This window comes from Mangifera indica, chromosome 5 (genome assembly GCF_011075055.1).
Source record: "Mangifera indica cultivar Alphonso chromosome 5, CATAS_Mindica_2.1, whole genome shotgun sequence".
In the NCBI taxonomy this organism is placed as follows: domain Eukaryota; kingdom Viridiplantae; phylum Streptophyta; class Magnoliopsida; order Sapindales; family Anacardiaceae; genus Mangifera; species Mangifera indica.
The window spans coordinates 17,334,005-17,360,675 of record NC_058141.1 but is presented as its reverse complement, the minus strand read 5'-3'; the positions used below and the strand labels follow the sequence as shown (position 1 = coordinate 17,360,675).

General features: G+C 35.7%; 6 protein-coding genes across 7 annotated transcripts; 2 read left to right on the top strand and 4 right to left on the bottom strand.

The window, feature by feature from the left end:
* Positions 1–895: 895 nt before the first annotated feature.
* LOC123216685 (protein trichome birefringence-like 6) lies at positions 896–3,334 on the bottom strand. Its single transcript, XM_044637196.1, has 5 exons — positions 2,418–3,334; positions 2,112–2,304; positions 1,839–2,029; positions 1,430–1,588; positions 896–1,345 (listed from the first exon to the last, which is right to left on the bottom strand). Exons 1-5 carry the CDS (start codon positions 3,167–3,169, stop codon positions 1,021–1,023), a joined length of 1,620 nt encoding a protein of 539 aa, XP_044493131.1. The 5' UTR covers positions 3,170–3,334; the 3' UTR covers positions 896–1,020.
* Positions 3,335–4,759: 1,425 nt separating this feature from the next.
* Positions 4,760–6,678, bottom strand: LOC123216686. Its single transcript, XM_044637197.1, has 2 exons — positions 5,485–6,678; positions 4,760–5,404 (listed from the first exon to the last, which is right to left on the bottom strand). Exons 1-2 carry the CDS (start codon positions 5,921–5,923, stop codon positions 4,866–4,868), a joined length of 978 nt encoding a protein of 325 aa, XP_044493132.1. The 5' UTR covers positions 5,924–6,678; the 3' UTR covers positions 4,760–4,865.
* A 135-nt stretch (positions 6,679–6,813) lies between these two features.
* On the bottom strand, positions 6,814–12,310 carry LOC123216683 (probable glutamyl endopeptidase, chloroplastic). 2 transcript variants are annotated; one of them, XM_044637193.1, is made up of 11 exons: positions 11,965–12,310; positions 10,588–11,569; positions 10,353–10,481; positions 9,764–10,063; positions 9,223–9,681; positions 9,008–9,073; positions 8,663–8,723; positions 8,419–8,568; positions 8,186–8,323; positions 7,665–7,978; positions 6,814–7,198 (listed from the first exon to the last, which is right to left on the bottom strand). In XM_044637193.1, the coding sequence occupies exons 1-11, from the start codon at positions 12,245–12,247 to the stop codon at positions 7,150–7,152; spliced, it is 2,931 nt and encodes a 976-aa protein (XP_044493128.1). In that variant the 5' UTR covers positions 12,248–12,310; the 3' UTR covers positions 6,814–7,149. The 2 variants fall into 2 exon arrangements, with proteins under 2 accessions (XP_044493128.1, XP_044493129.1); XM_044637194.1 differs by having other exon boundaries at positions 6,814–7,195; positions 11,965–12,307.
* Positions 12,311–14,368: 2,058 nt separating this feature from the next.
* LOC123216682 (calvin cycle protein CP12-2, chloroplastic-like) lies at positions 14,369–14,991 on the top strand. Its single transcript, XM_044637192.1, has one exon. It carries the CDS (start codon positions 14,457–14,459, stop codon positions 14,841–14,843), a length of 387 nt encoding a protein of 128 aa, XP_044493127.1. The 5' UTR covers positions 14,369–14,456; the 3' UTR covers positions 14,844–14,991.
* A 1,142-nt stretch (positions 14,992–16,133) lies between these two features.
* Positions 16,134–17,376, bottom strand: LOC123216681 (bZIP transcription factor 53-like). Its single transcript, XM_044637191.1, has one exon. The coding sequence runs from the start codon at positions 16,849–16,851 to the stop codon at positions 16,414–16,416; it is 438 nt and encodes a 145-aa protein (XP_044493126.1). The 5' UTR covers positions 16,852–17,376; the 3' UTR covers positions 16,134–16,413.
* A 2,607-nt stretch (positions 17,377–19,983) lies between these two features.
* On the top strand, positions 19,984–26,170 carry LOC123216680 (DNA replication licensing factor MCM7). The gene is given in 17 exon segments (XM_044637190.1): positions 19,984–20,137; positions 20,212–20,279; positions 20,523–20,582; positions 20,709–20,932; positions 21,333–21,510; positions 21,621–21,743; positions 21,836–21,925; positions 22,308–22,450; positions 22,648–22,825; positions 23,107–23,248; positions 23,251–23,297; positions 23,677–23,849; positions 24,013–24,216; positions 24,511–24,641; positions 24,644–24,675; positions 24,999–25,220; positions 25,735–26,170. Coding segments are annotated over 17 exon segments (2,151 nt in total). The 5' UTR covers positions 19,984–20,106; the 3' UTR covers positions 25,840–26,170.
* The last annotated feature ends 501 nt before the right edge of the window (positions 26,171–26,671 follow it).

Here is a 26,671-nt window from a genome sequence, read left to right as displayed (position 1 = left end):
ATCTTTTGTTTGCCACCTTGATGATTAAAATACTTGATCTCTTATTTTTGTTTGGATTATGATCGGCACTCAGAGTATTCCAATTATTCAAGGCCTGAAGTGACTGTCTTTTTGTAATTGAGCTCTGCTGGATGCTGTAAAATATTACATCCCCCTGGCTATATAAGTACTGATATTGCATTCCATCTTTAGCATTTCTGCAAAATTTACTTGCTTTGCACAGTTGTGGAGATGGTTCATTGAGCAAGTCACCTAAACGAGGCGAGGTCAATGTGGAAACATGAAGCTCCGACTAAGGCAACAACAGTGGGTGAGCAATGCAGAATGTTTTTACTCATCAAAGTGGTACTGTAGGAAGTGAAAATAATGTTGAATATATAAAGTTGTCATTCCTCCTTATGTTTCCCCTTTTTTCAGATTCTCTTGGCAAATTCTGATGTTGCTGGATGGGGAGCCTTTCTAAAGGTAATAATATAGTTCATTGTTTCATATTTTCCTATACTTTCTTGCTAATCCGGTAAATGAACTAGATGATGTGATTTCAGAATCAATAAAATCAGCGTTTTCAGCATTCATATCATTATGGTGATGGTTATATGTTTGAGAATAGCAATGAACTTGGAACTTACTCATGTGCCTTATGCCTACATAGCCACAACCATGTGGAGTTCTTAAGGCTTCCATTCGGTTCTTTGCAGTTTGTCCTTGATGCTAATTATCGCAAAGGAGGTAAGCTGAAATTTGCAAACCACTCATCAAATCCAAACTGCTACACCAAGGTATAAAAGCTTCATTAATTTCCTTTCAAGTTATAGCTAATATATTAACAGCACAGGTGATGCTGGTTGCTGGAAATCATCGGGTGGAATATTTGCCAAGGAGCATATTGAAGCTAGTGAGACAATTTTGATTTACCTTTTCTATGGAAAAAACCTGGACGATTATAATTTACATTCTGCCTACAATATCAATAGGCATAAAACATTGAAAGAATATATGGCTTCCGAGCACAAACTAGTTTCATAGAAGATTATCTTCCTGCTTGGAAAGCAAATCAAAGTACAACAATTCATTCCATGTATCAGGTACACCTGGAAGACACCAATGGCTACAATCCTGAATGTTGGAAGAGTAGTGACCCCCTGGTTTTGCACCATACATTGATGGATGGCCATCTATCCGGTACTCAGACAGTCTGGTTATATTCAAGATTGTTACAGGTGTTCTCATCTGCTTTATGACCGTCTCTACCATTACATTCTTCTCAGGGTAGATAAAGCTTGAAGTTTCATTAAGTGGTTGAGTAGCTTCCCTACAGTGACCACCCGAATTCCATTGACCTCCGCTGTGTATTATGGAACATAAACTACTCAGCAAATGATCAGATGATATTAAAGACAGTGCAATTTTTGGAATGGTAAAAGGAAACCTGAAATGTGAAGGTGCGGAATTGCGAAAGAAAACTCTGGTTTTCCTTGGATTGATGCGTTTATCAACCCAAGATGCCCAAGTCGTCAATGCTCTTCTAAAGGCTGTAGAAACATCGAGCTGGGGATGGACTAGATTCCCTTCCTGGTAATAGTTAATCCTATGATACATAAAATAGGCAGCAAACTTGTTAAAGGTTAAGTCCATGGAGATGCAGGCGATATTCAAACTGCCCATTGACTTCAAATGCATACACAAATTATTTCAGAGGAAAGATTTATGCCCTTTTTTAAGAAAGAAGATCTAAACTGAAACTCACAGCTTATATTGAACAAGAAAGAAGCTGAACAGACTTAACATTTCTGTCAAACAATGGCAGGATTTAAGGGTTAAACTTAAATGGCACTAACCCAGCTCTTGTTTTGTAATGTGTCCACCAATGTGCAGTGTTGAAAATCAAGATATCAGCTCCTCTCCATCTTGATGAGCCACGATCAATAGAATCAATTCTCAAGGTTTGCACCCTCTTCTGCCCTACTCTTGCCTTGCCCTCATGAACTAAGAAATGGCTCGCATAATATTCAACGGTGCATTTATAATCCTACATAGACAAGACCAAAAATAAAATATTTCAAATGCTTAGCACTAAAGTTGAAATAAAAATATCATCTTTGTGCAATTACCACAAATCTAAAACTATAATCTCCCTTCTCTTTGGTGATTCTTCGTCCACGGGTCTCATAGACCTTCCTTGGATCTTTAATAGCTCCCATTAACAAACACAGCATAGATTCCCATTGATTCCTATTTAGTGAATCTCCCACAAAAATCAGCCTTTTCCCTCGAATCAAGTCCAGCATTTTGGTGGCATTGAACCTATAATTTTCATGACATGATAACACCATGCGAAAATAATTCATCAGCATTTCATACTTAAGACTAAAATTTGCGATTTAGAAAACTTATAACTTCAATTTGAAAAGAAATACCTTGGGATGTCACAATCTTGAGGCTGCCATTTCCACTTCATGTAATCTTTATCCACCCTTCCATTGCTCATACAATTGAAACCTTCATCTATAAGAGGGCATGAGGCATTTGTGTACAAAGGATAGCTCTCGTCGTAAAGCCACCTCCCTTTTGTAATATCACAGCTTCTTAACCTCTTCTCTTCAATCCGTTTATCACCTGTCACTTCAATTTTTTCTGCCGAAGCTGCCCTAACTTCAATTTCCTCAACTGACGGAGCTTTAATCTTCTTCTGTTCTATCTGCTCATCGCTAGGAGGCTCATTTTTCTCAGTTGAAGCCGCTTCAATCTTCTTCTCTTCAATCCCCTCATTGCTTTGAACTTCAACTTCCTCGAGCGAAGGAGCGGCCGCGGGTGCACTCTTTTGACCTATAGTTGAAACATTGTTATCATCTAGACCATCACCTTTGTAAGCTTCGTCCGGCGGTGGTGCAAACGATGAAGAATTTTCAGGTTTATTTAGAGAATCGATTAAGAATATTTGGGATGAGAAATTTTTACTGAAGCCCGTCAATGTCTCTAAAGTTAAAGGTTTCGGACTTCGATTAAGGGCGAGTTGGTTCAAGTGAAAATGGGTTTCTTCGGGAATGGAAGGAGTAGATTTAATGACCCAGGTAGAGATGAGTGTTAAGAAGATTAAAGAAGAAGAAATTGTTAAAGAAAATACTAAGAATCTGGTGGATTTGAAAGAGAAACTTCTTTGCCTCTCCATTAAAGCTAATTATCTGACTAATATGTGAAAGACTGTGCGTGCAATGCTTGAAATATAAGTCGAAGTTGGTGGAGAACTGGTTGTGTTAAGTAGACTAAAATGTTTATTTATAGGAGATGCTGAGTGGTGATGTGACATTGACAGGGCAGAGAGAGACTTGGTGATAATGAGGAGTGGGCTCTGGTTGTTCAGGGAAGAGGGGAAAGTGACCTGTAATTGCGAACATGTTTAGTTACCAATTATATGTGACCAAGGAAAAAGTGCAAAGTTAGCAGTAATTTCACCCACAATTTTTTACTTTAATCCTCTTTGATCCTTTCTTATTTTATTGTTTTTCTGTTGGAGTAAGGCGCTTAGGAATATTAAGCATTAGAAAACTTTGACGGTACTATAATAAACATAATCAACTAAACAGGATTCATCCTTCCCCAAATTTATCTTGCTTTTTGTTCTAAACATGTTTTAAAATTTAGATTGGAGTGGATGGTTTGATCATTCCGATCAAGACCTAATAGACTTGGCAGATGGGAGTGGTGGAAAACACTGTTTTAAGATTTAATTTATGATTGAACCAACGATTTTACATCAATTTGCAAATAAAATACGAATACACATTGCATAAAATTGTAAAAACAAAAAAAAATCTTAGATGATGTCATTTCTTTCTAATTTTTAATTTTTTTTCTTATGTACATTTTCAATTTTTGGTTTTTGTCGTAACATATTCTTTATCCTTTCATTGTATTTTGACATCGCAATCTTATTAAGATTCATCTTCAATTCTCTTTCTTTAAATTATTTTCGTTCATCAAGTTCTTCTCATAGATTTTTTGAGAGGCCAAGAGAAGAGGAGAGAAAATTGAATCACAGGACTAGATTGAAAGGAGAGAGCCATTGGAGTTTGCTATAGAGATGTCATTGACGGAGAGTAGAAAGCTTGAAGCTGATTGTGTCACAATTTATGTTTGTGATTTTGTATATGATTGCTGTAAAAAGGTGAGAGCTGAAAAAGGATTGAATTGGGGTACTTATCAATTCAAAAAATTCATTTTTTTCTAACAAAATATAAATTTATTTAATGAATTCATACGTATATTTGGAAAGAAATTCTTTTGTAAAAGAGCGTAATTACAGTTTTTTTCCAAAAAATATAAATTGCTTTAACATAGACATAATATATTTGGAAAGAAAATTTTTGTAAAAGAATAAAATTATTGTTTTTCCAAAAATAAAACAAACTAATTTTATGAAGGCTTACATATCATTTTTCCAAGTAAAATATAAATTGATTAAATGAAAGTGTATATATATTTGGAAAGAACAAATTTGTAATATATATATATATATATATATATATATATATATATATAGTATTATTTTCTGCCTTGTAATCCTCTTGTCATTGAGCTATAAACAAGCTGCCAATGGCAACGTTGCTTACAGCATGCTGCTGGTTGCAGTGCGCTTCATATGGCAAGTCGGTTTGATGTCATATGAAGAAACAGTTTATTTGTTAAAATGATCGACAAAGTGATTTGTTTTGCATAAATAATGCTGCTTATTTCTTGATTATTTAAGATTGGACGACTCTTGACCTGAATTAAGAAGGAAAATTTACCACTTATCTATTCAATTTTCCTGCGATACGACAAAAAATAATAACCCCAAAAAGGAGCATAACATGAAGATTGAGGCTCTAGAATACAGCCTGGACTAGGAGATGCTTCTTGGGGCCCAATATATGGTTGAGATACACCTGCCCGTCTTTCACTGTTACCGCTGAGGCCAACCGATGAAGAGGGCCATTAAATTTTGCCACCACAGAAGCCGTCTCCCACCCATCACAGCTCTCCACCAATCTTGCTGAAGGATAATGCCCAGCTACTGCAAGCTTCGTTGGAGACAGCAGCTCCATTCCATCTCCAGATGACAATGGCCCTCCCTCTATCTTAATCAACTTAATTTCCTCGCCCTTCCCATTTCCAATCTCGATCTTAAACAAATTCCCACTTGATGTATGAATTACTATCAAGAACCCATTTGGATGGTAAACAATTCCATTTAGTCCAACCCTGTTTTTGTACCATTCTTTTGCAGTAAACATTGGGCTTCTAATGATTGATAGCAACCCCCCATTCACTCCTACCTTCCAAATTTTGCTGGCTTTGGCATCAGTAACATATGCATTGCCTTCTGCATCAACTGCTACGTCGTCTGCCAATGATTTCTCATCACCTGCACCAACAAATAATAACAAATCACTAACCAGATAAAGATTAATACGTTAAAAGAAACTGCTGATGTAATAAACTTACTGGGGCCACTGAGTTGGGTAAGAAACAAACGTTTCCACGTTGACAGATCATAAGCAGCGAGTGCACTGTACTTATTCCATAAAAGGTCTGTAACCACCATAAGGAGGCGGTTCCTAGGGTGGTCAAGGAGGATCCCCAGCGACGCATTCCCGGCCAAGTCAACATCTTTGACCACCGTCACTTCATTTAGAACAGTTTGGGGCAAGTTATTATCATGGGGAACTGATATCTGACCAATTCCTCCTCCTATAAAGGAAACGAGGAATCGGTTGTGGGATTGATCCCACTTGGCGCACTCACGCATGTAGCCAGAGCTGTGGTATTGGTACACATGAGTGGCGAATTTGGTTTGCTCCAAGGAAATTATGTAAGCAATGGGAATGGCTGACATGAGGAGTAATAACAGGAGTGATTTGATGGAGCAGACTGAGAAGGCCATATTTGCTCTCTCTTCTCTTACTGTCCTTTCTTCGCCTCTGTAAGGTCTAACTTGTGTATGCAAGAAAATATGTAATGTTAACAGAGTAATATTAATAATAATTCCATTATTAACTTACATTACTTAGTAACTTACAAAGTTACACATTTAGGAATTCAATGAATCTGACACAATAATAATTTTTTGTTATAAATGTCTCATATTTTTTGTTTTATTGATCTTAAATATCAAATTTACATAATTATATATATATATAAACAGTATTGCCATATAAGATTGTAAGAAGAAAGATATACAAATGAAACAACAGAGTCCAATGAGAAACTAACACTACAGTTTTCCCATATTAAAAACATTATCCAAAACCATTTGAAAAAGGATTTAAGGTTTTATTTGATTTAAAAATCACTCAAACTTAAACCCAATCATTTTGCAACCAAATCACAAATTTTGATCGGTTTGATTCGATTTTATAGTTTAAACAATTTTTTACATACCCCTATTCATATTTACAACTAGTAACCAATCTATAGATTTATAAAATAAATAGCATATACATGTTTATATAATCTCAAATCTAAATATTTAGCTAGCTAAAAAGAATGAGATGATAGTTATGTTATGTTTCAAAATCTCACATAAGTTTATTAGAGAATCTCATATACCCTCCTTAGGAAAGTCAGAGAATTGTAATATACTCATTCCTTTATCCCATCACTGACTAAAATTCTCTTTCAAATAAGAAATTGAACAAGTTCTAGGAAAATTTGTTTTAAACTTGTTGAATCTAAATTAAACTAGAAAATAAAAAATTATTCAACTTCTTTCGTGTGTATGTGTGTGTACTGAAAAATTCTAAGTGTTAACTCTGAAATAGCTTTCAAATAATATGTTAAATATGTTTTTAAATTTTCAAATTCAAAATTACTATCAAGAAATGATTTTTGGAACAGTAATTAAAGCATGACTAAGGACCACATGGAAAAGGAGGAGCCGAAAAAAGAGCACCTCACTAGTGCCAGTTTTCTGCTATTCTTGTCACACATGTTACCCGCCAGAATATTCAAAAGTGCAAGTACCTCACTGGCTCAACAACTAGGACAGTTGAAACCACCACTGGTGTATACAAATCGATCTCCAGTACATTCGTGTATAAATATTATATATGATACAGGCATGTAATTCCATTGTATTTTCACTTCACAGGGGTGCTCTGCCATTGACTCCTATCCATGAACTACTGATGCTCCAACTTTGCCTCCATGGGATAATCTGCTATTCCAATTCACACTATAGATTAACATCAATGATTGAATAACCACAACTAGAATTAAAAAAATTATCTACCCATTACAAAACAAAATATTGCCAGTTGACCAGATGGTAATTGGGTCTACGTTCTACAAGTTCTAAGCTGACCAACTAAAATTATTCTGTCCTTTGTCATGTTCTTATGCATGCTTCTTCTCTTCACCAGAATGTGATGAAAATCTGTGCTCCACAAACTTCAAGAAGATTTTCAAGAAACAATACAGAAAAAAAAAGTAGATGACTTTTAAAGTTGTGTTACAGCTTCTAAAATACAAGCTGATTTTTAAGCAGGAAAAATTCAGGAAACAAATTAATTTCAGACATCTTTTGTGGTTCATATCAAGGAATCGATATGGAAATAGAACAATAAAGTGGACTTGAAGAACCTTTTACCATTGGATTACGTAGAGAAAAAAAGTGAACAAATTACCATAGCAATGACCTTGGCAATGAGCGAGACTCTTCATCCGCCATATCTGCCAATTCTGGTCCACCGCCTCCACTGGCAGCAACTGCTTTGTTTTCAGAAACTGTAGCACCTTTGCTTGCACTGCCTTTACATGCCTGAAGATCTGAATTTACATCAGAAGAATTTGACACACAATATTTCTGCAGCCATCTGTCAGTTTCCCATAGAACATGCATGATGCTCTCTCGTGCAGCATAGCCATGGCTCTCGTAGGGGAGAAGGACTAGGCGACAGAGAGCACCATGACCTTTCAAAGCATTAAAGAAACGATCCGACTGCATCACATGCAATCGCAAATAAGTTACAATAGGTCAGAAGCAAAACATGAAGCCAGCTATAAAAACATTTACCTTTCTCAAACTTTAAATTATACAAAAGTCAAACAGTGAGATAATAATATTACTTATAAGTTATATCAAAGTATAGGATGATCACTAATTGCAAGAGAGCCAATGCAATTTCAAATTAAGTAGCTATTCTACCTGCATAGTTAGTGTTCCTGGATTATTGTCTTCTTCTCCATGAATAATTAAGATTGGCTTCTTAATTTTATTTGCAGACATGAAAGGGCTCATTTCAACGTATGTAGAAGTGGCCTCCCAAAGAGTTCTATCCTCATTCTGCAACAACATAAGAGAATAAAGTCATATACTCAATGAACGAAACGAACAAAAAGAAATAAGTATAGATTGAGGAAACTTTCATATGTTGTTACCTGAAAACCAAAAGGTGTAAGTGTTCTGTTGTAAGCTCCAGAACGAGCAATTCCACAACAGAAAAGATGAGGGGCATGTGCTAGGAGGTTTGCAGTCATGAATGCACCATAGGAATGTCCTCCAACAGAAATTTTTCTTGGATGAGCCACCTGAATAAGGGCATCACCAGAAAAATTCCAGTCAAAATTTTATGTTCAGTATCATGACATGAGCGGCCATACACAAAGGAATCAACAATCTTACCCCACGTTTGACAACTTCCTCAACAGCAGCTTCTGCACTTGCAACCAGTTGCTCCACATACCTAATTAAAACAACTGTCAAATAGTGCAGCTTGACATATCGTAGAGAGATATAGACTGCTTTGAGAGTATAAAATTGAGATATCTTTCTTGAACAATGTGCAAATTCTATCCTGTTTTGGTATTTGTAAAACATTTCAAATGTCATTGCTCATGTGTTTGAAAATGATGGGAAGAATGTTATTTACAATAATAAACATTACAGCTTTTATCCTAAAAAAGTGCATTATGATTAATCAGTATGGACGGTAACAAAAACATGAATCAAGTCTATCTTATTAAATACCTATCATTTGCCTCCTCATCACCTTCACCAATAATAGGAATTGTTGGCCCAGATAAAACAGCAAACCTGCAGTATGCAGAGTAAATGCAATTTGAACTAGCACTTTCAAACAAAATCAGCCACTAAAATGGAGCCACAGGAAGAACTTGTAAATAAACACACACAAAAAAATCGAAACATAGTAGAAGCAAAAGAGGAGAAAAGGGAATTCTTGCCTTCTAGCCAGCCAAACAAGGGGTGATGTTGGACCTATGCCAGGAAATTCATTAGGAGAACCACGAACTTGTCCAGCAGCATCTTTGCTTTTAAATTCTCCTGGATAAGACCAGAACAAACATGGAAGAGGGCCATCTTTTGATGGATCATAACATGGTGGCAAGTATAAGGTTGCAGTAAGTTGAACCCCATCCTTTCTCTGATATTTGATCATCTCCTTGTGCAATGACGTCAACTGCGGATATGGGTGAGGAAAATTTGTAATTTGACAAGATTTCTTATCTGGCCAACTCTGGATAAAATATTGGGTATTTTCAGTTTTTGACTCTTTGGATGTCAGTATTTTCAACTGATTAATGTGTATGTCCCCTTCTGTCTGGTCAGACATTAAAGCAACAGTGGTCTCATAAAATTTTTCCTTATCACTCTCCCATATTCGTTCTTTGTTGCCTGTATTTCTGGTAGAATTTGGTTTGAATCACTAGCCACAACAAGTGATAAAACACTAAAAATATACAAAAAGAAGAGTTTAAAACTTACATGTCAAACAAATCAAGAAAGGGAATGCTCCCTTCTGGTGTAGCACCACGTCCATTAAGTAAAAGATAAGTGCCTTCATCATTTTCTTTCTTTAGTTTTGCAATCACATAAGTTCCAGTAGCTGTTCTCCTCATCATGGGAGAGCCAGGATCAGAGTACACATCTTCTGATGACCGATCAAATAATATACGGGGACTCACACCTTTAGATCCAGGAGATATTATCCAGGTTCTTGTTCGCCTTGTCTTGTACCAAGATTCATAAACTAGGGCCAGTGAATCATCACACCAAGATATCCCTCTGTGAAGATGACAAAGAATACATAATCAGATTCTGGGCCATAACATTAAGCAGGATGGCCAAGCAAGCTTAGAGTTTGTCACAGGTTGATTTAAATAAAAATAACTATGAAATATTTAAGTTCACAATATTTGGAAAGTGGTCTAACTCTCTGGCAATAATTTCACCTATTATGTGTATTATAAGCTTTATGAGCAGAACTATGAGCTTTGCAACTTGTCAACTTCCATCATTTAAAAATCTATCTGGAGATATTTATGCCAAAAAAACCTTATATATATCTTCATACCCGTAGCGAAGATCAAGTTGGTGTAAGATTGCTGGCTTTTCACCTTCTAGAGGCTTAGCAGGCTGTGTATAAATTATATCACGTGGAGTAACTTCTACTTTTGCATCACCTCCATCTTGTGTCTCTGCCCTATAAACCCAAAAGCATGATAGTTAATTGGGTTAATATACACAATACAACATGAGCAGTCATTGAAAGTCATTCGCACATATGAGCGTAACTTTTAAAGACATACCAGTAAAGCGTAGATGGCTTATCTGCTCTCCAATTGATTGATCGCATCCCTTTTCGGACGCTACTGAATGCAATGGGGATGTCCTCCGCCAGTGGCAAGTCACAAAGTTCCCTGACAAATTTCCCATCAGTTGTCCAAACTTCGACCTTTCTTGGAAATCTTCCGCATGGTACAATAAAAGAATAAGGTCGGTGGATTGAACTAATCAAAAGGTACTTCTGATCTGGGGAAGGCTCAGTTGATGTGTATACACCTGGAGGCCCAATTTCTTTCACAGTCCCATCCAAAGAAACCAAAACAAGTTGTGTGGTGGCATAGTAGTCAAACAAATCTTCATCATACTCATCCTTCAGCAGATCCTGGAAGGTTCTAACCTGAATAATATTTTTCTGTTCATTAGATTGGATCTTTGGGCCAGAGGGAACCAAAGGTTTCTTTGGTGGGCCTCCACGTGTCAATGGAATGGTACAAACTAACAAAGTAAAGTCATCTAGCCAAACAAAGTTCTCAAACACTGCATTAAGATATATATCAGGTGACTGAAACAATGGTCTAGCTTTTGCAGTTTCCACATCAGCAACCCAAACTCTAAGCTTACTACTTCCACCGTCCTCCTCATCGCCTCGGATGCTGAAGGCTAGATGCCGCCCATCAAGTGACCAGGTCACAAAATTGATCTTGGAACCATCAGGAAAACCATGCACCTCTCTTTCTGGCCCCAACATACCATCAGGCAATAATTGATGTATCCCAATACCAGTGTAAAATGACATTCTACTCCTAGTATTGCATTTGCCATCAATTCGAATACCAGCTAACTTTTCCTCTGGTCTTGCAAACTCAACCAATGGAGGCAAAGCTCTGCGCTTGAGAAATAGTATTTTATCCCTTTGTGGGGAGAATGACAATGCAGGAAGTGGTGGAGCATCAACAATATCTCTAACCTCAGGTGGAGGGAGACGATATCTACCTCCCAGGTTGTCTGCATCATAATGAATTTTATTTTATCTACTCAAAGAAATAATTATTTAGGAATATATTAGGCTTTGCCCAGCCCAAAATCATGAATTAAACTTACAAGTCAATACTGTGACTAGAAAAAAAAAACTTAAATCGCATCCTACCAGAAAAAAATATTCAAGTGAATTAATTGAATTAAATTGGAAATTTAAAATAGTATCCACACCGCATACAAGGAAACATCAGAAAAGCATGGATCCAAAACTCCTGCACTTGCTTTATTATACTAATCAACTTCTACTTTTCACCCAAAACTATTGTATAGTGAATATATTGATATCCAATATATAATTTATTCAAACTCGTAATTTACGGAAAATTGAAAATGAAAACAAAAGGAATAAAATTGAAGAGTACCTTCATCTTCGGTGGCGACCGCATTAGAAGCAGAAGAGGATACACAGCCATTAGAGCCACCGTCTTCGGGAGCAACTGAGTTGATAGGGACAACATGGTGCAACCTAGCGTTGGTCATGTTAGCGTTTGTTTTGAGGGACTTAGATGAATGAGTTCTCAGGTGGCCAGGCGTACGAAGGGATGAGAATCGACAGAGTTTTAAAGGGGGAAAGAGAGGTAGACAAAGAGGAGATGGAGAGATGAGAAAGAGGCGATGATAAACTTTGTTTAGACCGCGCATCATTTCATTGATTGATTGGTTCGTCTATTTTCCTTTTTTCCGCTCATTTTTTCAGTGTGGACCGTTGCGCTAGCCAATCACGTAATTTGCCACAAAAGCTAAAAGAATCTTATTGCTTCACTTTATGATCTGGTGTGTGCATCTGCGAATAAAATGTCTATAGATTATAATCGGACGGCTAACACTTAACCGTTTACTTCATCACCATGTCTTCGTAATGTTGTTTCTTTATTTATTTATTTTTTGGCCAAAGGACTATTTCCAGCGCAAAGTATGCTGTAAACTCAAGTTTTCACTTTTTAACTATAGAAATACCAAACACTTACTTATGGCCGATTAAATTTAACAGAACCCTAACGTCTGAAATTTTTATCTCTTTTTGTCCCTCTAAACTTTAAAAACTAAATTTTTTTCCTAGCCTAAGTTTTAAAAAATGACAGTTTCATCTTAGGGTTTCATTTTGAAACCTCCAGCTCCATTGCTGATGGCCTCTCCCTCCCGAAGCATCATTTCCTTCCGACGATCTTTTTTCTCTTATTTGAACATCCGATCGACATCAGAGAAGCCTTGGGAGACGAAGAACTTCATCGGGAGGGAGAGTCGTCGGCAATAGAGCCAAAGATGTCGTCGAAGATTTCAAAACGAAACCCTTGAGTAAAACTATCATTTTTTAAAACTTAAATTAAGAGAAAATTTTAGTTTTCAAAGTTTAGGGGGTAAAAATAGCTTATATTTTAGTTTATTTTTTAATATTATAGAAAAAATAATGATTTTACTCTCATCACCGTTAATTATTCATAGATAAGTATTTGATATTTTCATAGTTAAATGACAGAAACTTAAGATTACAGCATATCTTGGTGGGAAATAGTCCTTCGGCCATATTTTTTTTAACTAGATGTTGACGGTCCTGCAAAAGTGGGCTTTGGACCCTTGTGAATATTAAAATTCTGTTGCCAAAGGACTATTTTCCATAAAAAAAATATTTTTATCTTAAATTATTACCACTTGACTCTAAAAATCTCATTTATTTAACATCCTTATTGCAAATTCTTTTTCCACCACCATCTCACTGCAAATTCTTTTTCCACCATTGTCCTAGACCTTTTATTATTGTGGAAAATAATTGTTCACTCTCTTTGAAAGAGTTAATTGACTTTAGCATATTTTATATAGGCCAAAGGACTATTTCCAACCTAAGGTATGCTTTTTTGTCAAATTCTCCTATTAATTTTGAAAATCTCATTTATTTATATATTAGCCATTAAAATTAAATGAATTTATTTGTTATATCATTTTCCCTCCCTTTAAACCCTAAAAATTAATAATTTTCCTCCAACCTAAGCATTCAAAAACAACATTTTCCCTTTAGGGTTTTTAAACCTTTAGATCTAATTTTTTTGATGACAATCGATAATCCCCAAACATCTATTCTTCCTCTTAAATGACCCTTTCTTCCAATCATATATCTTCCAACATCATGTGATATCATCATTGACAAAAACGACTCATCTTCGTCTCTGATGAAGACAAATCGTCTTCGTTCAGAGATAAAAACACGTCATCTTCATTGACAATGACACCTAAAAGGGAAAGATGTCATATAATTGGAAATAGGAGACATTAGGGAGGAAGAGACTTACCTGGAGACCGTAGTTAGTTGTCAGAAAATTCAATTCGAAAGTTTGAAAACCCTAGAGGGAAAAATATTGTTTTTTAAAACTTGGTTAAAAAATGGTTAGTTTTTAGGGTTTGGGAGGAAAATTAAAATTAAAATTTAAGTTTTTTTTAATATTAAAGATAAAATAATGATTTTGCCCTTGAAACCGTTTTTTTTTAATAGCCTACGAGTAGATAAATGAGATTTTCAAAGTTAATAGGGGGAATTTGGAAAAAAAGCAAACCTTGGGTGGGACATAAGCTTTGGCCCATTTAATATCATGTTAATTTTATCACCGATTTTTTATTCACAACTATAATTATTTTAAAAAATTAGCAAGAGGAAAGTTTGATATTCTTTTAAAATATCTCAAACTACTCTAACGTGGAAATCTACTATTGGTTATCAAGAGATAAGAAATCAATGTTCCCAAAGCACCACAGCCTTCGATTGTATAAATTATGCTTATCACAATATCTCTTCTCAAAAGACAGCACTCTCTCCTCTGGACAAGGCCTGCAACAACAATAAGGAATAGAAAAACAAGAAGCAATGGCAGCAATAACTGGTGTTAACCTCTCGACTCCCAAACTGATGGCAAAGATGACAGAATCACCAAAGGCTCTGCCTGTCAGGTCTCCATGGCTGAACAATCCATGGAAAAGGCCCAGCCAATTTAGATCCGGACGCATGTACATGCAACCCCTGAGAGCTGCTCCAGACAGCATCTCAGAAAAGGTGGAAGAAAGTATCAAGAATGCAGAGGAAGCTTGCCAGGGTGACCCCGCTAGCGGCGAGTGTGTGGCTGCATGGGACGAGGTGGAAGAACTTAGTGCAGCAGCTAGCCATGCCAGAGACAAGAAGAAAGACTCGGACCCTTTGGAAACTTACTGTAAGGACAACCCGGAGACCGTTGAGTGCCGCACTTACGAGGATTGAAACACATACAGTATTATGCCTTTTTAGTTTATAATTTGTCTTTGTTGGGTGTGTGGAATCGGAGATGGTGTGTGATGGGAGCTGTGGTGTTCTGATATACAATACATCTTGAAAGATGAAATTACTTATTATTAGTGTTTGTGTTTAACCATTCTTTCTTAGTACTACTTTCTTGATATTGAAATTATATATCTGTTTAATTGTCATATGGGCTGCTACTATAATTCTGGTTCCGTATGTAAGAGATAGGCAGCCAAAAGACTTATACAGCTAAAGGTTTGACGTAATTTCACACTCTCACATGTTCGTTTTAAAAAAATCTAAAATTTTTTATTTTTTTAAACCTAATGTCTCACTCATGAACTAATTTGTATTATAAATTTAAATTTTTTATTTTAACAATAATATTAAAAAATATATACCTTATCTTTGTTTGTACAATTCCAAGTCTTTCGGCTAATTCTAAAACCATGCATCATATATCTTATCTTTTATGTGCATAGAAACCGTCAACGACTCTGCTACTGTTAGTACGTTATCACCTAACACGGTTGACAATCGTTACTCTGGGGCTGTTTTCTGCTTTGCATACGTCCATGGGCCATAATACATCAGCCTGAAGAATTTTTCGATCTGTGACTCCTGACTCTTGAGAAAATTGTATCTGGTTGGAAAAATAAATACGAAATTTGTATTTAAGGACTTCAGCAATTGAAAAGGATTAGCGTTTTAGTTTGTCCTCAGTTAGTTCCTTTTATGCCAATAATAATTTCTTATATTTAGGTTGAGTTGTACATATGTCAAGTTCCTTGGTCGGACAATAAGTTTTCTCTTCACCGGTCATCAGGTCCGGTATAAATCTATATATTTTTATCTGACGTTAAAAATTATTAATATTTGAGCGCCTGAGATTTATGATATGAAATCATAAAATTATTCAATTACTGAAATCTTACCTGACGACGGGTCAAAATAAACAATTTCCCTTTTCTCTAGCAGACAAATTAGTATGTGATTGCTAGTAGAGCATAATCACAAATGGTGCCAACATTTCATAAACCACAACCACAATACCAGCAAAACAGAAGTTGTTACGCAATTGTTGATTGATTCTTATCTAACCGGTCAAAATTGATTTTAAAAGTCAATATCTTATCTGGAAAGAAAATCTGCCTTGTTCATGAATATCCTAATTCCTATCCCCATAACATAAATCTGCTTCCACACAAAAAAAATCTTACTGACATGTAAGGGGAGAGGATGAATATCTATACATATAAACGAAGAAAGTTTAACTGAAAAGCCATTATAAATGTACACTCAATACAAATTATAACATTACATGTAAAGGGGAAAAGAAAATGAGCAGAACAAGGCGCATTACATTGCGGAATGGATGGAAACAGAAATATAACATACATGATACATCACTAACATAACAAGTTCCTGGCACAATTATTCGAAAAGAAAACATTACCGGCATCAATCTTAACTTCACACGACAACAGATAAAGACCTAGAACGGACGTATAACGATGACAAACCCAGCAACAAACAAGATAAATCGATGTTACATCTGAAACATATCGGCAGAGGCCGTGATAGGCTGCCCAGGACAAGGGAGCTGCCATGAATTTATAAGCGGGTCTGGTATTTCAGGAATCTCCACATTGAGCTCACTAATTTCGCCCCAGATCTGCAGCACAGAGTTCAAAGACCTCAAACGATCTGTCAGTTCCATAGCTTGAGCCCTCACGACATTGTTTGCAGATTCCAATTCAATGTATCGTTGGGTACTAGCAGCGATATGTTGTCTAAGCATAGCATTGGCGTTCTCCAATTGGCTTATTTCATTAACCAAATCCTCCATCTGTTTCTGTTTCCTCATTCTTGAACGCCTAGCCGATTCGCGGTTTGATATCATCCTCTTCCTTTTCCTCTCGTCGATCTGGGCATATCGAGGGTCGCTGTCGGAACCGGAATTTGTTTGTTTCTGAACTGAGCCCATTGCTCTAGAGTGGTTTTTGGTTAATTACAGTGAAATGGTTGTTTATTAAAATTAGTTGTTAATTACAATTGAGAATTGAGGGTTAGAGGAAAGAAAACAGTATTGATTGAATTGGAGATCAGAATATTGAGTCACGAGAGATACTTGAGAATTACTTCATGAGAAAACATAAAACCAGTAAAGAAATGCAACCGAGAAAGAGTGAAAAAGTCGAATTCTCCTCATGAGGATCAAATAACTCATAGAAAATCAAGAATCATGGGTGCTGTTTAAGAGAACCCTAATATCCCGATTTGCATCACCCAAATCGAATAAAAGACAAAAAATTAAAAATAAAACCCTAATTTAAGACAGATCTAGGATTTAAGAATGTCTTAAAACGAAATTTCGACGAAATAATATAAAGAGAGAGAAAGAAAGCAGAAAGGAAAAGAAAACTTAGCTGATCCTAGACGAAACGCAAGATCGATAAGGAACGCTACCAAATGCCAAATCGAGGAAGATGTAACATCTATTGCGTTGGGGTATATATAGCGAGAAGTGGGTGGGTTATCATTGGTTAAATAATAATAGATGAAAGTAGTGACGGTGTTGTTAGCTGTCGTGCAGAATGACGCCAGCTGTGCTTTTTTGGAAACTTCCCCGGAGATTCTTTTGCTCAGTCCAAAATTTCTAACGAGGATAAATGCTTCATCAAAAATTATGGTCAAAGGACTATTTCCCAATAAAGTTTAGTTCTGTTCTTAAAATTATATTTATAAGATTTAAAATTTTTAAATTTTACTCATAAGTTAATTGTTATTAAAAAAATAGAGATAAAATTATTATTTTATTAATAATATTAAAAAATATAAAATTAATTATAATTTTTCATTTAAGTTTTAAAAACTAAAAATTTTACTATTATATACAGTTTTTTAATTTAAAGTCACATTATTTCTTTCCATTCTAAAGTTTTTTTTTTCTACTTCTCTAGTCACCATCTGTAATATTGATGATTTTCCTTCTCAACTCTAAAACATCGATTGATGCATAACGAGACACATTAATCTTCTTTTTCCATATTTTTTCATCTTCGATAAAAAAACAAATCTTTTTCTCTCTTTATTGAGATGAGAAAACCGATTTCTTTATCTTTGATAAAGTGATCTTGAGAGAGAAGACGTCAATCGATCTTTTAAAGTGAAAAGGGGAGGTCATCAGTGTCAGAGATAATGGTCAAAGGGAAGAAGAAAAACCTTTAAGTTTGAAAGGAAAATATAATTTTTCAAAATTTAAAAACTTTAGACATAAATGAAGTTATTCGTTTTTAAAATTTAGAAGAGAAAATATAACAATTTTTATATTTTTTTAATATTATTAATAAAATAATAGTTTTATTTATATTTTCAGTAAAAAATTTAAATATCAATTGATTAATAAATGAGATTTTGAATTTTTTAAATATTGAAGATACAACTTTAAAAATACAATTAATCTTGGGTGAGAAATAGTCATTTGGTCAAAAAAATATATGATCAGGTCCTCCTTCCCATGTTACTTGTATTTTTGAGTTACATTATAAAAATTGCCCAAAATTTTTGTATACAATTCATTCATACAAAATTATATATTATCTAATCCAACATAATAAAATAAATATAACAAAATTAACTCAAAGAATTGTAAATTAATGATGAAAAAATTATCGAATTAACATAGTTTTTTTTTATTGTTATTTATAAAAAGCCACAAGTCAACCAAGAATGCAGTTTTACTGTAGAACACTTCCCTACACCACGAGTAGGGCTGGATTCGAGCCGAGCCAGCTCGGGCTCGAGCTCGGCTTGGCTCGGTTCGAGCCCGAAACGAGTTGGGCTCAGCTCGGCTCGATCGAGCTCGAGCCGAGCCCGAGCTGGCTCGGGTTGGCTCGGTATATTTTTTTAAAAATTTTTTTATACAAAACGACATCGTTTTGATTTTTATATATATACAAAACGGTGTCGTTTTGATATAAAAAACGAGCCGAGCCGAGCCGTTACTGAGCCGAACTGAAAACGAGCGGAACTCGAGTCGAGCTCGAGCCAAACTCGAGCCGGCCCTCAAAAAGCCGAGCCGAGCCCGAGCTGGCTGCGAGCCGAGCTCAGCTCGGCTCGAATCCAGCCCTAGCCACGAGTAATCCAATTCAACAGAAGGTCAAAAGCAAAAAATTACATTTTTTGGAAGTTCAATTAAAGTTGCTGTAATGATAAAATTAAAAGGTACCCACCACATTTTATCTCCATACAGCAAGAGTATAAGACAAAACCATGACTCAAAAGATAACAATCAGATCGTATCCCAAAAAAGTCTATAAACACGACACCACATATCACAAAATTTTCAGCCACGATCATTGTTTAAAATCATTTCCCGCTAGGAGAAAAACCAATAAGTAAAGAGAGAAAACAACGCCACATCTATACATGACAAGGGGCTACATTTTAGCTCCCCCTACCAGCACAAGTCCAACATACTTCTAAATGCTCGGTATGAACCACCTTAGGCTTGGGAAGCATGGGAACAACAATAAAGTTTGCTGGTCTGATGATCTTCTCAAGGGTAAATCACAACACACACACACACAGAGGCTTTCCTCAATAACAAACACAACAGCAAGCGCCCAAGCACCTGCGTGCGCTAGATTCCGCAACAGCCAGACTTGGAAAATCGAAGTCCAAATAATCTCGGTTGTGTGGATGGTAGGCATGATAAAAAAAACATCACTCAACTTTAGTCCGACTGAATAAGAGGTAAGAGCAATTCCCATAGTTGGGAAAATGGACCGAGAGGGTAAACACCACAGTAGCAAGAACATTTCCAGGGAAAGAATAGTAGAGACTGATCTGGAGATTTTTAAGAGAGCATAGTCCAATGACGCAACTTCACCAACTTCGCTTCATAAATCAAACTAGCAATTAAAATATTAGGATCAAGAAGTAACTTCATGGAATAGTCCTTTATGATTTAAATGAACCTTAACTTAGCTTGGATAAATTGGTAATACATTGTTAATACATTTAATTGACAAAAGCTTTATTTGGGGGTTTCATCGTAATTTTCTCAAATAAATGGGAAAAATAATGGTCTACGAAACATGAGGGGCAAAAGGGAATAAAGTCTCATTTTCCCGCCAATCATTTGCTCCTTCTTCTATTTCGCGCCCATTCCCTCCTCGTTACTTCGGTCTCTTCATTTTTTCCTCTCTGTTTCTTGTTCACTCTGCCTGGGTTCACCATGAAAAACCTCGACTTCGACGCAGACAAAGGTATTATCCTCTTTTCTCTCTCTAGCTCTTTGCTTGTATTTAATTCTTCTTCTTTCTTTTCTCCTTTTCTACAGTTCTGGCGAAGGATTTCCTTTCCAATTTCGCTGACGCAAATGGGGAAGCCAAATACATTAACATTCTTGTCAGTAACTTTTATTCTTTTATCTCACATTCCCTCTCTTTTCTTGCTTTGCAGTAGTACGAATTCAAAAACCCTAGATATGAGATAATGTAATTTAGTTTTTAAATATCAATTTATTGGATAGACGCGTACAAATTTGTTCACTTTTGAGGCTGTAGATACACAATAGTAGGCGTACAGTTTTTTAATCTTTGAAACTGAAGAATTATACTATTCGTTGTTTTAATTTTGTCTCTCATTCAGCAAGAAGTTGCAAATCGCAAAATTCGATCAGTACGGATCGATCTTGAAGACCTATTTAATGTAATTTTCTCTCTTTCTCCTTTTTTGTTATTAATGTGACTTTACAATTTTTTTCTTTCCGTTGGCTGTAAAACCCTAACTTTAAAGCCCCAATTCTTGTTCCTGTTGAATTTCTCGGTGTTTCAGTATAAGGATCTGGATGAAGAGTTTTTCAGAAGAGTTACTGAGAACACCCGCCGTTATATTGGAATTTTTGCGGCTGCAATTGATGAGTTGATGCCAGAGCCTACTGAGGCTTTTCCAGATGATGATCATGATATACTGATGACACAGAGGTCTCAGGATGGAACTGATAATATGGATGGTTCTGATCCTCTTCAGAAGATGCCTCCAGATATTAAACGATATTAGTAAGATGCCTCCCTAAACATCTTCGACTATTACAATTTTATCTTTCTCATCATTTGTTACTAATGTGTACTGAGGCCCACTATTTTTAAACACTTAAAAGTGGTTGTTATGCTGTTACATCTTTATCAATAACATTTAGCCAGGCACAGTTTTATATATTTAGTTTTTAATTTTGTTTCAGTGAATTTAGTTTTACATGAACAATGCTATAATGTGTGAAATTTTGTTGTAACTTTGACATACAGTTTTTAACATTTTCTGTTAATCAGGTATTATGCAATGTGATATATAGGTGTTTATCCATGAAGAACTTCTATGCTTATATAAGAAAATATTAGAGGGTTCAGTATCAAATCTTTGAATATTAGGTTGCTTTATGCATTCCCATTCTTGATACAGTGAGGTTTATATTAGAGCATCTTCGAAGGGGCAGCCATTTACCATTAGGGAGGTCAAGGCTTCATACATTGGCCAGCTTGTAAGGATATCAGGCATTATAACTCGTTGTTCAGATGTTAAGCCACTCATGCAGGTAGCAGTGTATACATGTGAAGATTGTGGTTTTGAAATCTACCAGGTAAGCAGATATAGTATTTCTAATCTACCAAATCGATTTTTGCCAGACTTGTATATGATTTGTCTTTTCTTCCCCACTAACTTGTTTTTCATTCAACATCTATCACATAGGAAGTAACAGCCCGTGTTTTTATGCCCTTGTTTGAGTGTCCATCCAAACGTTGTCAAACAAATAAAACAAAGGGCAACCTCATCCTTCAACTCAGAGCATCAAAGTTTCTAAAGTTTCAGGAGGTTTTCACTTTGACTTAGTTTCAATTTTACAATGGAATAACAAGCAAGAATATTTGGAGCATGATTATGTAATATTAGATGAAAATTTGCAGGCTAAGATTCAAGAGTTGGCTGAACATGTTCCAAAAGGTCATATTCCTCGGACTATGACTGTTCATTTAAGAGGAGAACTCACAAGAAAGGTTAGTGGTTGTGTCTGATTTCCAGAAAGCTTTGGAAGCTACATCATTTTTTTTCCATTTGTATGTTGGAAGAGAACTTACCTCTTGTTAGCAGTGTTGATATGCATGATTTTTTCTTATAACAGATTCAACCATATTCTGATGCATATATAAAAATTTTGTTAAAGCCACGACTCCCTCCCCTTATAATTCTGTCTCAGCTAAAAGATAAATGGAAAAGAGGCTGTTGTGTTGGTTTAAATTGAATAATTGCAAATTGTAACTGGTTCTTACAGTGTATTTTCTCTGTTTTAAAAATTGCATTCTTGCAGTTCATCATGTTGTCCTACCAGATTTGTAAATATTCATCTAAGCTTTTACCTTTGTTTTTGTGTGTATATAGGTAGCTCCAGGTGATGTTGTTGAATTATCAGGAATCTTTCTTCCGATCCCTTACACTGGTTTTAGAGCACTTCGTGCCGGCTTAGTTGCAGATACATACTTGGAGGCCATGTCTGTCAACCATTTCAAGAAAAAATATGAGGAGTAAGCCATTTCCAGTGCTTAATTAGCACTTGTGAGCAATTTAATGCATCACAGTATGGTTTCATTGTTTTAGATAGATTGAAACATGCACATTATTGTTGTGTCACTATCTAAAAAGGAGGTGATTTTTAATTTTCGGTCGGGATTATTAAAGGAAGTAAAGAATAGTTCAGTTGATATGCTGAATCGCACTGCAGGTATGAACTCAGAGGAGATGAGGAAGAACAGATTGCTCGTTTAGCCGAGGATGGTGACATCTACAATAAGTTGGCGCGATCATTGGCTCCAGAAATTTATGGACATGAAGATATTAAAAAAGCTCTACTTCTTCTCCTTGTGGGTGCTCCTCACCGGAAATTGAAGGATGGGATGAAGGTAGAATCTTGTGATTTGAGAATTCCTCAAGAGTTTTTAGTTTTTAGCAACATGCTGGAATGCTAGAGTATTTGTTTGTTTTTAGCTTCCTCTTCAAGAAGATATGCTAGTTGTGCTTACTTGAGATATACAGTATGTATTATTCCTTATTGATTGGAATTATCTTGCATATCTTTAATTGTGGTAGTGCAAATTATTGGCTATTTATATATGTGTATATTTCTGTTTTTTTCTCCTGGTGAGATACTAAAGAAACCTTATGATATCACGGCCAATTTCAGATCAGGGGAGACTTACATATATGTTTGATGGGGGATCCTGGGGTTGCCAAAAGTCAGCTTCTCAAGCACATAATAAATGTAGCACCCAGGGGAGTTTATACAACTGGCCAAGGAAGCAGTGGAGTTGGTCTAACTGCTGCTGTTCAGAAGACCCTGTCACAAATGAAATGGTCCTGGAAGGAGGAGCATTGGTGAGTCTTTTGTTGTTTTTGATGTGTAATTGTGTGTGTTATGACATGGAAAAATATGGATACCGTATGGTTACTGCATGAAGTTACAGACAACCCAGTGATTTCCCTCGTTTGCTATAGTGGGAATGTTCCTAGTTTTGTTAATCTTTCTAATTCTGAACCAGTTCTAGTGGTTTCAATCCAGAAATCAATTGAATAAATAAAAAATATGTAATGTCTGGGATCTGTATGACTTACCTCCTTATCTATGGTTTGGTTTTCTATTGGTTTCTGGATATTAATATGACTGTCATTATTGTCATCACAAAATTTTGAGGACTTTAATTTGATTGTCTTTTAGGGAATTTTTGGGCTTAATAGAAAGTTATTACTCTTTCAGGTACTTGCAGATATGGGTATTTGTGCCATTGATGAGTTTGACAAGATGGATGAATCTGATCGTACAGCAATACATGAAGTTATGGAGCAGCAGACTGTTAGCATTGCGAAGGCTGGAATCACCACATCTTTAAATGCAAGAACTGCTGTTCTTGCTGCTGCTAATCCAGCATGGTACTTATCTTACTTGCAATAGTTATTGTCAATCACGTGCCCAACTTTGTATTATTTTTATGGTTTAAAAATATGGTTTTTTATGCCACAGAGGTGTCTTTAAATAAACTAGTCTATATACAAGTTAGAAGTATTAATATTGGGATTCATAATAATGTTGAAGGGGAAGATATGATCTACGGAGAACTCCTGCTGAAAATATCAATCTTCCTCCAGCCCTTCTATCGAGGTTTGATCTTTTGTGGTTGATTCTGGATCGAGCAGACATGGACAGTGATCTTGAAATGGCAAGGCATGTGGTCTATGTGCATCAAAATAAAGAATCACCAGCTCTTGGGTTTACTCCACTTCAGCCATCTATCCTCCGGTAAATACCATAATTGCTTTTTAGATCGAAGTTTTTAATACCAATTTGATTCTGAATTATCCAACTGATGTGCATACAGTGTTATTAGTTTCAAGAGGACTTTTGGAATGGACGCTTTTCAACTTGTTACCTTGTCTGACCATGGATGTTGAAAGATACTTTAGCATCCAAGAATTTATTTATCTGAATTTGGCTAGCTTCAACAGCAACCAAATTCTGATGAGTTATTTCTCATTATTGGTTTTCCAGAATATGGAGTCTGTTGCAATCTTTCATGGTTTTATTTTTCTGTAGTGCGTATATTTCTGCTGCAAGAAGATTGTCCCCTTGTGTTCCAAGGGAACTGGAGGAGTATATTGCTGCTGCTTACTCCAGCCTTCGGCAAGAAGAAGCTAAATCAAATACCCCTCATTCATATACAACTGTGAGACTCTGCTGAGCATTCTTCGGATATCAGCTGTAAGTCCCATAATTTGTTTTAATTGTTAGTAGATTATATTTTTCTGGTTAATCTTAATGTCTAAATGAAGTCAGTTTATTCCTTAAATCTGGGCATGGAGGGGCATCATATTTGTTGATATTTAGATTTGATTTCTTGGCACCCTCAACTCCATTTTCTAGGTCAGGATGGGAGTCTGAAAGTTGTATAGAAACTGATTTTGGCTGTATTATTGAAACAGAGTGTATTCTCCTAGTGAGATATGGATACAGATTTGCATTCTTAGTTGTAGCAGTAGATATCAGTATGTGGGATTTTTTATTATTGTATTCTTTTGTTACAGGCACTAGCAAGACTCCGATTCTCAGAAACTGTTGCCCAAAGTGATGTGGATGAGGCACTTAGGTTAATGCAAATGTCAAAGTTCTCTCTGTATTCTGATGATCGTCAGAGATCTGGTCTGGATGCTATCTCTGATATATATTCAATTTTGCGAGATGAGGCTGCAAGGACAAACAAGTTAGATGTGAGCTATGCCCATGCACTCAACTGGATTTCAAGAAAGGTATATACTCAAATTGAGAAAGGAATTAATTTATTGTTTATCCAATGTTTGGTTCCCCCTTTAAATGCGCATCTGAAATTTGATGATCAATGCAGTGTACCAAGTTTCTTTTGTTTAGATTTGTCCCAATTTGGCTTTGATTTAATAGAAATAGGAGATATCATTGCCAGTGTAGGTCGTATGAGAAGTGCTTCATTTGCCAAGGGATGATGGGCTTTGTCTGAAACTGCTGGCCCTATAAGGGAAAATTTATCCCCTGATCTGCATTGCAGGGCTATCAGCGTGTGCATTTTCTAATCTAGTCTTTGTGGCACTATTTTTAGAATATATGGTCGCAGCAAAAAGATAGTTGTTGCCAAGACATGTATTAGCCTAGAAAGACATATCTTATAACATTTAAGCTGTGTCTATTCTTTTTTCTCCAAGCGGTTTTTGGGGAACTTTACCTTGATGGGTTTATTTCTTGTTGTGTCATAAACAATTCTGACTGCTTGAGATATTTGCTTATTCACAGGGATACAGTGAAGCACAGTTGAAAGAATGCCTGGAGGAATATGCAGCATTAAACGTTTGGCAGATACATCCCCATACATTTGATATCCGCTTTATTGATGCTTGATTTGCTCTTCATTTGGAGGCGGTGTCGACTTTTCAAAAATTGAAAAAATTGAATGGTTTGGTCAACCCATCTTTAAATATTATTCAACGGGGAGTATTACATTGTGTCTTGCTTACTTAAGTTGTTAGAGCTGTTTGTGTTGTATTGTGACCTGAAATGGGGAAGTAAAAACAGCAATTATTTAGTGCTAGTTAGAATTGTAGACTTTTAAGTTGCTACAGTTTATATTGTGTTGAGATCTCAAATTGGGAAGTGCTATATGGAATTAGTTGGAAGGTATTTCATTATAAAAAAAAAAAAAAAACATTGAAGCCTGGTACTTTGACCTCTATTTTGTCTGGTACAATCGGTAATTCTGTATGTATATGTTAGACAAAATAAGTTTATGGTATTGGTAACTAGAGCAAGGGAGGAGCATCAATTTCTGTAGGAGTCTTATGCGTGCACAGGTAAAATATCTGGATCCTGCGGTTTACTGTTAAGTACAACGTTGGCTAAGTTCTCACTGATGTGCCGGTACAACATTGACTTTCAGTTAATATGACTCGTGACTTTGATATCCTTCGCATGTCAGTGCCTCGCGTAAATATAGGGTCTAAATAGTACTTTAAAATATATTCTCTCTTAAATTTTCTATGCCTATCTGCATTTTTTTTATTTTTCAAGCCCAAAAGATTTGTTTTCACTCAAGGCATGGTGTAAATCTATACTTTTACTATCAAACTTTTAAAAATTTAAAATTTATATATAAATAAAATTTTATTAAAATTTTTAGTTAAAATTATATGCAAGACAGTTATTTAACAAAATGATTTTAAAAATTAAAATTTTA

Excerpts from the sequence above, each read along its gene's own strand:
- LOC123216685 (XM_044637196.1), bottom strand. The coding sequence starts at position 3,169 with ATGGAGAGGCAAAGAAGTTTCTCTTTCAAATCCACCAGATTCTTAGTA. Across the intron at positions 1,589-1,838 it reads CATTACAAAACAAGAGCTGG|GATTAACTATTACCAGGAAG; the intron begins GTTAGTGCCATT and ends TATGTATCATAG. Across the intron at positions 1,346-1,429 it reads TCCGCACCTTCACATTTCAG|CGGAGGTCAATGGAATTCGG; the intron begins GTTTCCTTTTAC and ends CATAATACACAG.
- LOC123216686 (XM_044637197.1), bottom strand. The coding sequence starts at position 5,923 with ATGGCCTTCTCAGTCTGCTCCATCAAATCACTCCTGTTATTACTCCTC. Across the intron at positions 5,405-5,484 it reads TACCCAACTCAGTGGCCCCA|GTGATGAGAAATCATTGGCA; the intron begins GTAAGTTTATTA and ends TTGTTGGTGCAG.
- LOC123216683 (XM_044637193.1), bottom strand. The coding sequence starts at position 12,247 with ATGATGCGCGGTCTAAACAAAGTTTATCATCGCCTCTTTCTCATCTCT. Across the intron at positions 10,482-10,587 it reads AAGCCATCTACGCTTTACTG|GGCAGAGACACAAGATGGAG; the intron begins GTATGTCTTTAA and ends TTGGGTTTATAG. Across the intron at positions 8,724-9,007 it reads GATGAGGAGGCAAATGATAG|GTATGTGGAGCAACTGGTTG; the intron begins GTATTTAATAAG and ends TGTTTTAATTAG.
- LOC123216682 (XM_044637192.1), top strand. The coding sequence starts at position 14,457 with ATGGCAGCAATAACTGGTGTTAACCTCTCGACTCCCAAACTGATGGCA.
- LOC123216681 (XM_044637191.1), bottom strand. The coding sequence starts at position 16,851 with ATGGGCTCAGTTCAGAAACAAACAAATTCCGGTTCCGACAGCGACCCT.